The sequence below is a fragment of the Apis laboriosa genome, unplaced genomic scaffold (genome assembly GCF_014066325.1).
Source record: "Apis laboriosa isolate Shangri-la unplaced genomic scaffold, ASM1406632v1 scaffold1_cov151, whole genome shotgun sequence".
NCBI classification, from domain to species: domain Eukaryota; kingdom Metazoa; phylum Arthropoda; class Insecta; order Hymenoptera; family Apidae; genus Apis; species Apis laboriosa.
Window position 1 is genome coordinate 1,361,794 of NW_025222279.1, and position 14,526 is coordinate 1,376,319.

The 14,526-nt window shown below is 33.4% G+C and overlaps 1 protein-coding gene across 1 annotated transcript; it reads right to left on the reverse strand.

Annotated features, from left to right (window-relative positions):
• Nucleotides 1-79: 79 nt before the first annotated feature.
• On the reverse strand, nucleotides 80-12,496 carry LOC122712370. The gene is made up of 6 exons (XM_043931954.1): nucleotides 12,202-12,496; nucleotides 10,935-10,980; nucleotides 9,828-10,058; nucleotides 6,990-9,735; nucleotides 6,603-6,834; nucleotides 80-6,524 (listed from the first exon to the last, which is right to left on the reverse strand). The coding sequence occupies exons 1-6, from the start codon at nucleotides 12,256-12,258 to the stop codon at nucleotides 6,516-6,518; spliced, it is 3,321 nt and encodes a 1,106-aa protein (XP_043787889.1). The 5' UTR covers nucleotides 12,259-12,496; the 3' UTR covers nucleotides 80-6,515.
• Between the last annotated feature and the right edge of the window lie 2,030 nt (nucleotides 12,497-14,526).

Genomic DNA, 14,526 nt, shown 5'->3' on the forward strand with positions numbered 1-14,526 from the left:
CTCGATCATCCTTTTCTCTCTCTCTCTCTCTTTCTCTCTTTTTTTTTTGTTTTTTCTTTTAAAATAAAAATTTCAACGAAGGGGAAGAAAGGAAAGATAAAGAATTTCTTTTTTAATTTCTTTATTTCTTCTACTTTTTTAATAAATCAGTGACTCGAGTCGCTACAAACTGTGTATGAGTTCCTTTTATAATTTACTTACGAAGTATATAATAATGATTTTGTTTGATCACCATCGCTCATTCACACGCACCCGCTTACCTTGATTATAAAAAACTTCAAAAAAGATAAATCGATTGGAATTTCCATTCTCCATCCGATGAAATGCGTTCTAAACGTGGGATAATAGCCCGGTACGTTAATTCCCGGTTCGCTTATCATTTTTTATTTCATTATTTGTTTCATTATTTACCCATCGAATTCCCTCCATGTGAACTGTGGCGACTTTTATACTATATGTAATAAGGATTTCGAAAATAAACGCGGCATTTATGTTATATTATATTCTTCTCGTTAAACTCTCGACAACAGATACTTTCCTTCTGACCGTTGTAAAATACTCTGTCTCTCCTCTCTACATATTTTTTTCTTCTAATTTTTAAAACCTCCCTCGCTCGAGAAAGGAGAACTAAACAATTTGAAGGACGATCTCTGATGATTGGCTTTTTATATAAAATTTCCTATAAACAATATCTTTTCCCGTTGAACAAAGATCATTTTCTCGAATATCCTTCGGAATATTCGAGAATTCGAACAGTCCGAACTGAATATTTCCTTTCTTATTTTGTCGAGAACGGATTGTCAAAGTAAACGGATTCCGATTTCTTCATTTTCTTATCTCGGTACTTTTCGGTAAAAGTATGCCCTTATCATCTAGTAGAATTCACGCTTTCCTTTTTTTTCTTTGTCTTTTCATATCTATCTTTCGAATTCATGCCGTTTTTAGGGTGAGTTAGAAGTAACAGCTGAATAAAGATGGCACGGTGTTCATCACATGCGAAACGTTTACGCGGAATCAATTCCCTTGATTCGTACGTAAGCAACGTGTTCCTTCCATTATATCTTTGTCGTTCTCTCATTCGCACAGAATCATCGGTTGTGTGATCAACGGACTGTATACGGGAGAAATATGTACAGAAAACTTCGTGGCTCGATGCTATCGATCTCGTCCAAGTAACGCTCGCATTCCAGCACTCGACATCTTTCCTTTTCCCTTCTGACAAGCGGGGATATATATTGCATGTGTTAAGTGCATTGCTCGAAACGATTAGAAATGATATCAAGTTGAGCTTAATGTTATAACATTCTTAGGAGTATTATAATGTCAGAATCGATAATATAAATTTATAGAGATGGAATTACGAATTTGCCCAAATATCGTACTTGAAAAAAAACAAGAAAGAATAATAACAAGTGAAAAGATTGCAAGTTACGATAAATCGTAAATTGTATCTTATCTTTGGAATATTAACATTAATTTTTTTGTTAATCAGAGCAAAATATAAGATTCATATATTCAATTTTTCAAGAATCTAATTAACCTTAATAAAGAATGATAATGTATTACTGACATTTTTGAAAAAAAAAGTTCAAGAATCATTCTCTTAAAATTTCAAATTTTCGGGTACAAGCTTCCTGTCTTCACTTCCTTTTAATTGCACTCCAAGAATCAAGTAGCCATTAGCGATTCATCGAACTAAAACGTTCGTTCTTTTATTCGAACGATATCGCAAAAAAGAAACGAGACGCTTTAAAGAGTTGAAGAGTGCAGAAAGATGGCGTCCCTCTCGATTGCACTTCCCCCATTTTTACCCGTAATTGCTACGATCGCGTGCAATCGAGAGCACTTTCGTCGGGTCGGTAGCATCGACACAACCACGAAGAACGAATTGCTTATGCATCTGTGTTCGTGTTACGTTCGTGTAAGTACGCGCAGACGATACTTACTCCTCTCAATCGCAAAACTCTAATACGTATATATAGAACAGGACTTAAGTTCGCAGAGAGAGAGAATAAATTTAGTCTATCTCTTGCTTTTCTTTTTTTTCTTTTTTTCTTTTTTTTTTTTTTTGGTTGTTTTTGTATGCTACAATTTGTATGTGTATATGTGAGTTAAAAGCGTTTCAGATTGCTCGTATCGCATAAATAATCCCTGACGACGACAATACGAATCGCTCGCAGTTCTCTCTCGCTCTCCTCGTCTCTTCTCTTCTCTTCTCTCCTCTCCTCCTCTTTGTTTCTCGAGAATTAATTATCGCACCGTTGAACGTGCAATTATACGATAACTCGCGAGCGAAATCAATCGAAACGCGATAATGGCTCCAAAGACGATTCGAGCGCATTTCATCACACTGGTATATCGATTTCTAGCCATTCCATTTTTCCTTTTGCTTCGTATATAATATATAATATATATACACAAGTAAAAATCGTTCTCCGTCTCCAGCGACGATTATCTCGGATCACAAAATAAAGAAACCTTGGTTACGCTAATGCCACACACCGACTATATGTACAGAAATTATAAACAGAGCATATTATATTGTATATAATACCCTTTTACTCGCTATTCGTGATCAATAATATTATCGTTAGTAAATTCTTAGATATGGTTGTTCGAGGCTGGAAGACTGGCACGCGTCCCCCTGGCTTCCAGCAATTCCAATAATTTCGTCGTCAAGCTCGAATGCCTGGAGGGATTCTGATTCCCGTATCGGAGATCAATTGAATCGCAATGCGCGCGAATACACTGACTGAATTTAAATAATTATTATATATAATAATTTCCTTGTCTTTTTAAATAGTTTGATCCTCTTCCTCATTGACTAGAAGCTATGTTATTTAAGAAGTCTTGTAATAAATGCAATCGTTACTGTGTCTTCGTAATATTGTAAAATTCGAAGCGTTGTTTCGATCGATTATCACGTGCATCGCGATTCAATTTATTCGTTGGAACGTGAAATGATAAGGAGAAAGAGAGAAAAAAAGGGGGGACTATATCCCCTTATCCGTACAGCGAAACGCGTGGCCAGCCTTCAACCTGCCCGCGATAGTTTCCTTTTACAGTAAAAATATATTATCGCTACAATAGTACTTAACTTTGACTAGCATGTGTTTATAGAATCGATTACCAATCTTTATACAACTCGCTAGAATCGATAAACGCGATCTTATTAAACGCGCATAAGTACTTACAAGTACTTCGATCGCATCGAAACTTATTATTCTCGATTGGCAATCATCATCAATATAATAGAGTTGCGTAAAAATTCTGAGTATGGACACAGACTCTCGTTACGCATCTCTATATATTGTATATATATATATATATATATATATTATTCCTCTTAACGTTCTACAATATTTACTTGAAAATTGTATGGTACGATGTCGGCTTTATCTTAAAGATTATACCTTTTTTCCTCTTTACGAAATTACGATCTAATAACTTCCGCTGGGACTCTACGATCCATCGCGAGTGTAATATAAAGATCGATCGTTTAATTCTATGCTCGGATAATCTTGATTTTCGATAATATTCATTTTCGCTCGATTAAGTATCCTTCGTGTCGTGTTCTATAAATCATTCGTATGGAGACTACGAGTTCTCGTGTAACGTATAATTAAGCATATGAAATTCGAGAGCTTGGACAGAGCTTTGGCTTGGTATCTTTCAAATTTACCAAGCAGAGCAAATACCTAATATTCTTTTTTCTTTCTTTTTTTTTCTTTTTTATCATTTTTTTTTTTTCCTTTTTTTTATGCTTTCAACGTCTCGTCATATCTACGATATTATAGAAGACACAGAACACGTTCGACACACGGAATGCAGAAAAAAAAAAAAACATATATAAAAGGGAGAGGAATAGTCTCTCCGGATAAAAACAGAGGTTAATCGGAAAATTATATATAAATCTAGCTTCTTTAGATATTTCCTACAATTTAACCACACAGCAACTATTATTTCATTTTTTGTTCAGTCTTGTGATTAATACTACTTTAATACTTTTACAATTCGTTATAGAGTCAACTGTAAGTAATATAATTCTTTATATATGTATAACCCCTCTGTGTACCGAAGAGCAGACCGTTTTGCTCGTTAACTCATCCGGCTCGATCCTTAAAAATTCGCGACATGATAAACAGGATAAGCGTGGCGTTGCTACAGCGATAGTTGTGATTGCTTCGTGAAAGAAAAAGAAGATGAACGTATACGAGAACAATATTCCCGGGGGTTGAGAAAACGACGGACGTAGTACAGTAGAGCGTTATTATAATATAATATATTACAAATTCTGTTTCCGGCACGATGAAAACAATTCCTTGCATGTTGGGGGAAAATACAGCTATATTGTCATTGAATCGTGATTCCCGGTTAACTTTACATTGTTCAATGAATCTCTAATATGCACGGTAAACGCTCATTACCGTTGATCTTTTTGATTCTGAATACTGATTTGATTATCCACTCCGCAGAGCGCAACATGTGTACATGAAACAGAGAATAATCCATTTTAATATATTTCAATGCGAAAACATTCGATATCGATTCTTTCATTTCTCTCTCTCTCTCTCTCTCTCTCTCTCGCTCTCTCTCTCTTTTTCCATTTTTCTTTCTTAATCTGCATATAATTCCTAGCATTTCTATTATTGCGTTCAGTATCACTGCATTGCATAATATCATATCGACCAACTCAACCAGCGCGTTTATCATCCATTATTCTCGATGCAAGATTTCACTTGCGATCGGGAAATTTTACACGCATCATTTTTTTTTTTTTTTTTTTTTTTTTCTTTATTGCTTATTTGCGCGATCTCACGAGTTAATTCATTCAAATGAGCAAGCAAAAAATTAAATTTAAATGCAGAAAAGACTCGCGGTTATAGCTCGCACATATGTATAAATGTATACTTTTTTTCTTTCTTTTTCTTTTTAATGACGATCAAAAAAAACTTCGAAGCTGTGCAGACGTAAGAAGATAGGCCTAACTAATTCGATTCCTCTTCGATACGTCATACGACTAGCTCTTTCGTTTAATCGTCTACGATAGTTTTATTTTATAATATCATACGATAGTTTCATTTTATTTTATATCAAAAAGATCCTGCACCATCGAAGTAAAAATAAATATTCTTCGTTTCTTTTTTTTTTTCCCCCTCCTTTTTTTGTTTTTTTTCCCTTTTTTTTTTTTTTTTTTTTTTTTTTCTTTTTTTTCTCTCCGTAAAGAATTCCATAGAGATATAAACGTTCTTCGCGCATAAAAAATGACATAGATATATCTTAAGTACGAATGAAAAATATTTTAAGTACGTTTTTATAATTATGAAGAAAAAAAATAAAATTATATTGCAATTACGATTAAAAACTAATTCGTTGCGTAGATATATATATATATTTATATATATATAAAATCTAGTAGGAAAATTATATAAATCGAACGCATATAATCGCGTAAAAATGGGAACATATATACGATGAGAATGATTACCGATTAAAAGTCTCTGCCCATGAATTATAAAAATTCAATAAAAATAATTCGAGTTTTATATTCGCGTATCCTTAGGACTTATTTAAAGATATCTCGTTTATAATCTATACATAGTGCCATCTTTGATTGCCCAGAGACTACGATATCCATCATATAAATCTCATTAAAAAGAAGACCATTTCACGGCTATATAAATGTTATCTTAAGCCTTTAGAAAATAAGTTGTAAAGATTTGAAAACCCTGTGAGTGCTATGCAACTGACTACTTTCATTGCATTTTCCTTCCTTTTTTTTCATTATTTTGTTCTCTTTTTTTTTTTTTAAACTTTTTGGTTGTATATTTTAGAATGTAAGTCGATGGTATCGCGTTAACCGGTATAAACACGCACAGCATTTAATTGCAATGCATTGGTTTAACCGCTATACAATACCCTATTATATAGAAGTATACTCATATAAAATAAAACATATCCAAAAAACGATATACTCATACAAAGTATACGATGCACACACTTCTTTTTATCCTAGGGCAGGATTCTTACTATACAAACTATTACAGTTTCTTATTGAGCATATTTTAGAAATTGTTTAAATCGTTGTAGGAAGTATTTCAATTGTATTGTATTGACTTAATTTCAACTATACGCTAGAATCTAGAATCTCTTATGAAAACTCCCCTTTGCTTTGTTAGGTTCTTTTGATTGTGCGGATTCGCTTTGTAAGAAGACATTATTGTAAAAAGACATAAAGAAAGCCAGAAAGATAAGCGTTATGAATAGGTTCCTTTTAATGTGATTTCTGAACCTTGGAAGTTAAAAGATAACCTTCTCTTTCTTTCGATTCAATGCACATTTCATGTCATACATTGCTTTAAAAAGCATTGACAATCAACTAGATACTTGCGTATAGTGTAAATAGTCATGATGCCCCAATTATAAATTTCTACCATGAATACTCTTACTGGTTTTGTTTGGAATTCCTAGGAACTTCAAATTTTCCGCTCTCTTCCCAAACAATGTTGCTACGTTCAAGCTTCCTATAAAAATGATAAAATTACAAAAAAAATTAACATAGTAACAATGATATAATTCCATTAACTACATATGCTACTCACATCGGGAAACAAAAAATGTTCACGAGTAGGTTGGGGTTGTTCAAAGGGAGAGCTGCTCATATATCCAGGCGAAGGGGACTCGCTTTTCTCAAGTACTGGGGTAATATTTGCGTAATTGGCTGATGGTGTCGTCAACGTTCTTCCTTGCTCGACAAGAATACTTCTGTCAATCTTGTAATACTCTTTTCCACTGCGAGGACGAAGCGTCGTTGCAACTGCTCTGCCACCCAGTCTGAAAAACCGAGTAAAAGATCGAGTATTCTTCTACTTCTTCTTCTTCTTCTTCTTCTTCTTAATGACCTCTTCTTAGTCAGTGTTTCTCCACGATACGAAAAGGGTGGAAGTTTTAAGAATACGTTAATTACATTCTTTACACGAGCATCTTACCTCAGACTGTCCGGCGTATCGGATGACGAGTGAGAGGATAACGACAACGTCTCGATATAATCTGACATATCAGATGTACCGCTACTCGTGCTTCGCGAGTCGATATAAGGGGTATTAGACACTTCCCCTGGACTATTGAAGCCTTTCGTTGCCTTGGGTAAACATGTCGGAATGTCAGCTTCTGCTGAAGAGGATTTCGTAGGGATTTTGATTTTCTGAAATTGAAAGGACAACTCTCGAAGTGGGTCACTGGATTTTGATTTTCTTGGTAAACTGCTGTGATAACACGTAGGCGGTGAACTTTTTCTATAAACAGACAACACATTCTGCTTCCTCGTCGACGTCGAAGCGGTCAATGATAATTCGAACTCCACGAATTCTGCCGTTCTATGACTAAGAGATCCGGTAGAAACACCTGAATCGTTACTACTAGAAGAGTCTCTGTTATGACCAGTTTTGGATGGAACGGAAGAGGAGCGTCGAATTTTTATGAACGATGGTTGGGGCGAGGTTACCGATATTTGTCCATTATCTTGGTTAATCTTGACCTCTGAATTAACGCATGGAGAATGCGTTTCTCCTCTTACCAGAGAGGCTTTGTCCGCTTCGCTGGAACATTTATGAATGGTCAACGTCGAAGGGAACGTATGATTCTCATCATCCAAATAATGAGCAGACTCTGCAGAATAAGATCGTTTTCTTAACAGTAAACCAATGTTTCCATTTGATTCTGTCGAACCATTTCCGTCCAAATAACGACGCCTAAGATACGGGCTGGACAACATCGCCGAACCTGGAACACGAAACTCGGAATCGGATCTCTTTTTGCCGCTTTCCGATAAAGCGGAACCTGATAATGCAGGATTGCTCGAACTCTTTATACCGCTGCAAATTCTGGACAAAATCTCTTTCGAACAAGCATTGTGCGCCGGTTGCATCGGTAAATAGCCAGGGAACGGTTTCTTTGGCGTTTGCTTTTCAGGATCCATAACTAAATAATCGTTTTCGCTATCTTTAACGTGGCCACACTTCTGGCATATTTTGGACGAATCTTCTGTGGGCGGTTCAGGTGTGTCGTCCTTAATTTGATCGGAAAACTTTTCTATTTCTTCTTGTGATATTCCACTCTTCGCCAAAAGGTCTTTACTGTTTTCGTAATGCTCGAGGGATTGGGTGAAATCTATATTCGCGTAATTCGCCTGTTTAGACTCAGGTTGCGTGTCGATAACAGGTTCAACGTTCTCATAATTGTTGGTTCTGGTTTCTGGACATTCGCAATTATCCTTGTTCTTATCTTCCACGTTCTCCGATTTCTTGACCCGTTTCGCTGTTGCGTAAATCGCAATCTCTCCGCTTGCGTTAACCACAGGCATTTTCCCTTCTCCAGAAAGTTTCACAGGATGCACAGCAACCCCGGTTGGTTCAATTCCTGCACCTCTTCTACAATATGGCAGTACGAAACCAGCCCAACTCATCACATTTTGGCAGGGACATCCGGAGGATCTGGGAGATTGAACGGTGAGCTTGGCCGGACAACCGCATTGCTGCAACACTACAGCTTGAGGTGTTTGCGGTGTATCGTAATTAGGATAAGTTTTTGGCAGTGCTAAGCATTCTTTGATTTTCCTTGGCGTGTCATAATACTGATCCGGTTGAGAATTCTGTTCCAACACCATATGATGGCCCAAAATCGTCTTGGGTACGTCGTAATTTTCATAAGGACCAGCAGCAGCGGGTGTGTTTCGCAGGACCAATTGCTGCTTACGCGAGTGAACGCAAACTTGTTCATTTGGCAATGGCATGGGAGGTTTCTTAACCTTTTTCGTGGCAGTGCTTTGGGACGGTTTCGGAGGTCTCGGCGGCAATGCGCTAGGACTTGGCGACACGCGTTGAACGCTCGATTGTTGCTGCGAATTCTTCGAATTTTGCGAACAATGACATTCCATTTGTTGTGAACTGGAATAATCACTATCGTGACTGCTACTACTGTACGAGGATAATGACAATCGATCGAGCGTGCGTGGTTGCAAGTGACATCCTAAATTATTCATAGTTCCTGCCGGACTGCTTATACTGCTTGCTCCGGTCGTAGTGGCTAAAGTCGAGGATTTCGAGACAGTTCCTAGCTTGCTGATACAACTAGCACATCGTTCGAGAGCGGATGTTCCTTGACGAGTGAGAGAACAGCTGCGCCATTCTCCCGGCTGATCAGGCAATTCCGACACGGAGACAGTGTCTCTGCTACTATAATCCCTGTCAAGTTCAGTTTGTTGCCTACTCTCGGTAGACGACCAATAGGGCGAGCTCTCGTTCTTGCAGCTGTCGCACTGCTCTTCATACGTGGACGAGTAAACAGCCGAGGGGAAGAAATCGCTAGCCCTCGTTTCCGATCGGGAGAATTGACGGCGCGGGCTTTCCTGCGCTATCTGCTCTCTGCTCATTGGTCGTTTTTTCGTCAGCTTCCCTTCCGCTGCTAATTGCAGCATCTTTACAATATCTTCTCCTTGATCCGTTATTAGTACGTGAAGACCTTCCCCTCGACCGCATCTCGAACCACCTTCGAAGCAAAATCGTCCTTCCACCACGCCGTATCGTCGAAGATGCGCGATTTCCCAAATACCAACTAATCTGGGAGGTATTCCGACTGTGATACAGAAACGACGATCCTGAATATGTAAATGAGCTGGGCCATTTGTTAGTTTCGCTTTCGATGGAACTGTGGAAATTAGGATGAGGAACTGTTGATCTGTGGAAATAAGATGATTTGAGTTAAGTGGAAAATGTTTAAAAAAGTCACGATTTATTTTTAATTAATTTTTTTCAACCGAAAATGCATACCTTCGCCCAAATTGTTAGAGATTTTCACTTGCCATTGTATCAATCGTTCTCTGGTGTCGAAAGCCAAAACAACCGTCACATCTTGGCATATTATAGCTATTGTGTTTGATTCCTTATCAAGAGTGAAACCACTCTCTACACCGAGGAAATGTTGCAAGCTTAATGAAGCTTTTGTTTGGCCTTGTTTATATCGATCCTTGCTATCTCCGTAAAGTTGTAAATGAAGACAATCTACAAATGAGTCAACGATGTCTTCTATATAACTGTGCGTTGTTTAAAATAAACAAAAAAACGGTTAAAAAAGTTTTTGCGAAAATATTTTTAAATAAACATTTTGATAAAGTTCTTTCTGATATTTCACGCTTTAAGTGACTAGTTTAACACTTATAGGCAGATGTAGAAATGCAGTAAATCCTATGTTAGCCCCTTCTATGTACTCTTAACTAATTCTTCCTAAAGAAAATTTATGAGCTACTGGTGTCCCTAAGTTTTAAAATATCCTTAACTTACAAGGGCCAGGTATTAATGGTTATTGCCAGAAGCAAAGCTCTTCTTGGAAATTTTTTTTGTTTCTCCAGCTAGTCAATCTGTAACAGATGTGCCAGCTGCCACCCTAGGATAGGGACACAGGGAGGAATTCTTTATGCTGATAACAAGTAAGGAAATTCTTTTAGATAGGATTAGAATTGTGATAGGAAATAAAATTGTTATTATTTTTTAGAGTCACTTTGTAACAACTTTTTATCTTCTTTTTACAGGTGTAGTTTAAATATTAACTTTTTTTTATCAATATTGATAAGATTAAAAGAGGTCATTCTTAAAATGCATATGAATAGTTCATTGTAAAGAATATATATATTGAATATTATACAAAGAGAAAAGCGTCCTTATATCTTTAAAGTAACACCAAAAAGAGAGATATGTAAAATGTGCAACATTTCCTGTTTGTTATCTACATCTCTAATGAAATTTCATATGTTTTCTTTTGCTTTAGTGATAATGTTTTATATTTTTGTTTATAATGTAATAAAATAATTTTTATTATACATATTTTTAAAACCTACTTTTATAAGTAAAGATAAAGTTTATTTAAAAAAATAATTTTACCTGCAACTGGTGATAATTTTCTCATGACACACCATCTTGATTTCCACTGTAATGCAAATAAATAATTTTTGAATAAATATTAAAAAATTTTGCAGAACTTTGATATTAGCTTAATAATTATATTAAATTGATGAATTTCATAATGTATCACTGAACATTACTAATAACTTTAGTAATATAACATTAATAATAACAAATAATACAAAGATTTGATTATACATAAATATCTCATATAATAATGCTTACTGCCTTATGTTTATATGCCTAATGTTACATGCCTTATGTTTATATAGATTTATTATGCATAAAAACATTATACATATGTAATATACGTTTGCTTGAATCCATTTGAACCCTCTATACCCCTATGATAAAAATAAAAGAGTTTCCTACCCTTTCCCATCTGAATGACTTCTTTGGTACCCCAATGTAAATAAAAGAAAATGAACTAGCTTTTTATGGCTTTATGACTCTTCATTTCTTTTCACATTAAATACTTCCTTAAGCTTTCAACAACTACTTCATAGTTGTAATGTTCATTGAAATCATATCATGATATCTTAATTTGATTTTTTGCTCATATTAAATAGAAATTAAGCATTGTATTGAAATTTTTATGGTTTTAAAAAAATAAATATTTGATATTGACACAAGTTTATTAAAATAATTAAGTTTCTAATCATTCATGAAATATTGTATTCTTGAACATTAAATATCTAACAACTATATGTTAAATGTATATAATATATATAATTAATTAAATGTATATAAGATTAAAAATTATTTTTATAACATTATAATTTTCAGCATGTTATTATAATTTATATAATATATGTTGATGAAAAAAATGAAATTTAATCATACATAATTTGAATTTGAATTTTCATATTTTTCATTGATTCAATAAAAGGTTGTATACATATGTATATATACTTTACAAGCAGTACACGAGTATTTGACGAGAGCATTAGCGCAAGATCCTTACATCATTATGTAATTTTTTTTATTGAAATCATTGTATTTAAGCAATTTTAAAATAATTAAATATAAAAATGAATTTGAATTGAATTATCATTCATTAGAATGATTTTCCAAATATAAAATATAGAATACTGCGTAATATTTTATCATTATATAGATTCACGAGATAAATTAAATTATGTTATATTGACAAATAATGAATTAAAGAATTAATATTCATCGGACACTATGATCGTAAATGTAAAGATGTAACTAATTAAGAAAAAATTTAAACAGAAGTACTTACTTTTTTGCCATCGCGAAATTTGACGTTTCCCTCGATAATACAATTGTTATCCACCATTGTAGAAGACTGCTACTACTGCACTGCTTTTAGGTGTTTTTCTCATCACTATATGAAAGCATTCGGTTTACTTAACGCTGCATATCGAGACACTATAAAACATCTTAGGATACTATGAACAACAAAACTTTCTGATGCACAATCTTTTTCTTATTAAACATCAACGACAATTCTCTTTTACGAATCACGCGGCAAAATCCATACTTCGAACCGATGATACTGAGCATCCATCTTGACAATCTTAACTTGCTGCGTGTACTGCTGCGGTCCTGCTCCCTTTCGAAAGCGTATTCTGCACATTATCCATTCCCCTGCACTTTAGTCCAGTGGCGTAGCACTATGTTTTTTACTTTAACAGACTTTCTTCGCAAGCGCCACTGGAACTAAAGCTACCGTTTACAATGAAAAACTATAAAACCGAATAGCTTACCGATTTCATACTATTAATTTAAATTTTAGAAAGTCAAATTTAAAAAATTAAAAAATATATAGTACTTTTTATTTTGTCTCAATATAAAATTAAATCAAAGAGATTTCATTATTAAGATTTTGAATAATTTATATAAAATTAAATTTTAGAAACAATTATTATAAATATTAAAATATTAATTTTCACTACATATTTTTCTATTACTACGAAAATTTTTATTAAAATTATATAATTTTGCAAGGATTTATAAAAAAAATTGACAATGTAAATAATAGTTTTGAATTTTCCGCAAAATTTGTTCGATAATGGCGACATAAGAAATCAATTCATCTATTTACTATTATAGTTTATGGTTTATGGATTTATCATGTGTTCACAGGAAAACTTAACCTGAATCAATATTTTAATTTCTTTATGATGAATACACCAATATTGACAAAACAACAACAAAGACACTCATTGTCAGCAAAAAAAGGATCGGTCAAAGGATTACGAAATGTCTTAGCACAACCTCAAGATCATTATTGGTATGATAATTTTAATTCAAATGTTTTTATAAATGAGTATAAAATTAATTAATAAATTAATTAATTAATAAATAATTTTATTTTTAAATTTATTATCTTATAATGATTTTTTTTATAACAACTATAATAATTATATGTTATTATAGGCCAATTGTAGATTTAGAAAAATATCCACTATTAGAAGAACTTTTGAACAAGTAAGTTGAAATAATTTTAAAGAAAAAAGATAAATATTCATATAAATTAATATTTTTTATAATAAATATATATAGATTAATGCCAGCTATAAAGCGACCATCTCATTCAATTCCATGGTCACAACTTAGGCATATGAAAAAAGCAGAACGTGTACAAGCTAAAAAAGAAGCACTTCAAAAAGATGAAAATATATTAAATTCAGAGCTAATGTAAGTATTTTGAAACATTAATATATATTTTTTTGATATATATAAGTTTTAAAAATTTGAAATTTTTTAGAAATTCTGTGATCTTAGGCATAAATGCTATCACAAGATCTTTAGAGAAAAATAATATTTGTTGTATTTTAATGGATGCAAATATTTCACCACCACTTTTAATAAAGCATATTATTCATATGGCACAAAATAAAAAAGTACCTTTATTATTATTATCTAAATTAAAATCTATAACGTTACATACTATAGGATTTGCATCTGCTGCATATGCCTTAAAGGTAAAGTTATTTGAAATGTACAAGTAACATTCTAATCTAATTCTAATCTAATTCTAATCTAATTTTATTTTATTTTTATAATTTCAATTGCAGAATATTGTGATGGATTCTGTAGATCATCATTTTCATCCTTTATATGTAACAATATGTGATATTTTTAAAGATATACCTGTACCAAAGAATAGACTTCAATTATTCCAAGACATTGAAACATCAGAACAAATCACTTTAGATGAAGAAAACAAAATAGATGTTCAAAATGAACTTCAGATTGATTCTTCAGAGCCAAATAAATTTACAATATCTACAGATGTATATTTGTATAGATCTTCACGTAAAGAAAGAGTATTTATTCCACCTAAATCAAAAGAAAATTCCACACAGGAACCCAAAGATACAGAACAAAATGATTTTATTTCTGTAACTAATTATGATTCTGATGAGTTTGATACAAACATTAAGAAAAATACAAGATATATCAATATTTGTGAAAAAAAGCATTCAAAAAATAGGAAAGATTTTACAAAAATAAATAATGTAACTTCAAATGTTAAATATTTACCTTTAAAAGTTAAACGTTTACAAGGTAATATTAATCGCATAAAATCTACAAAAGT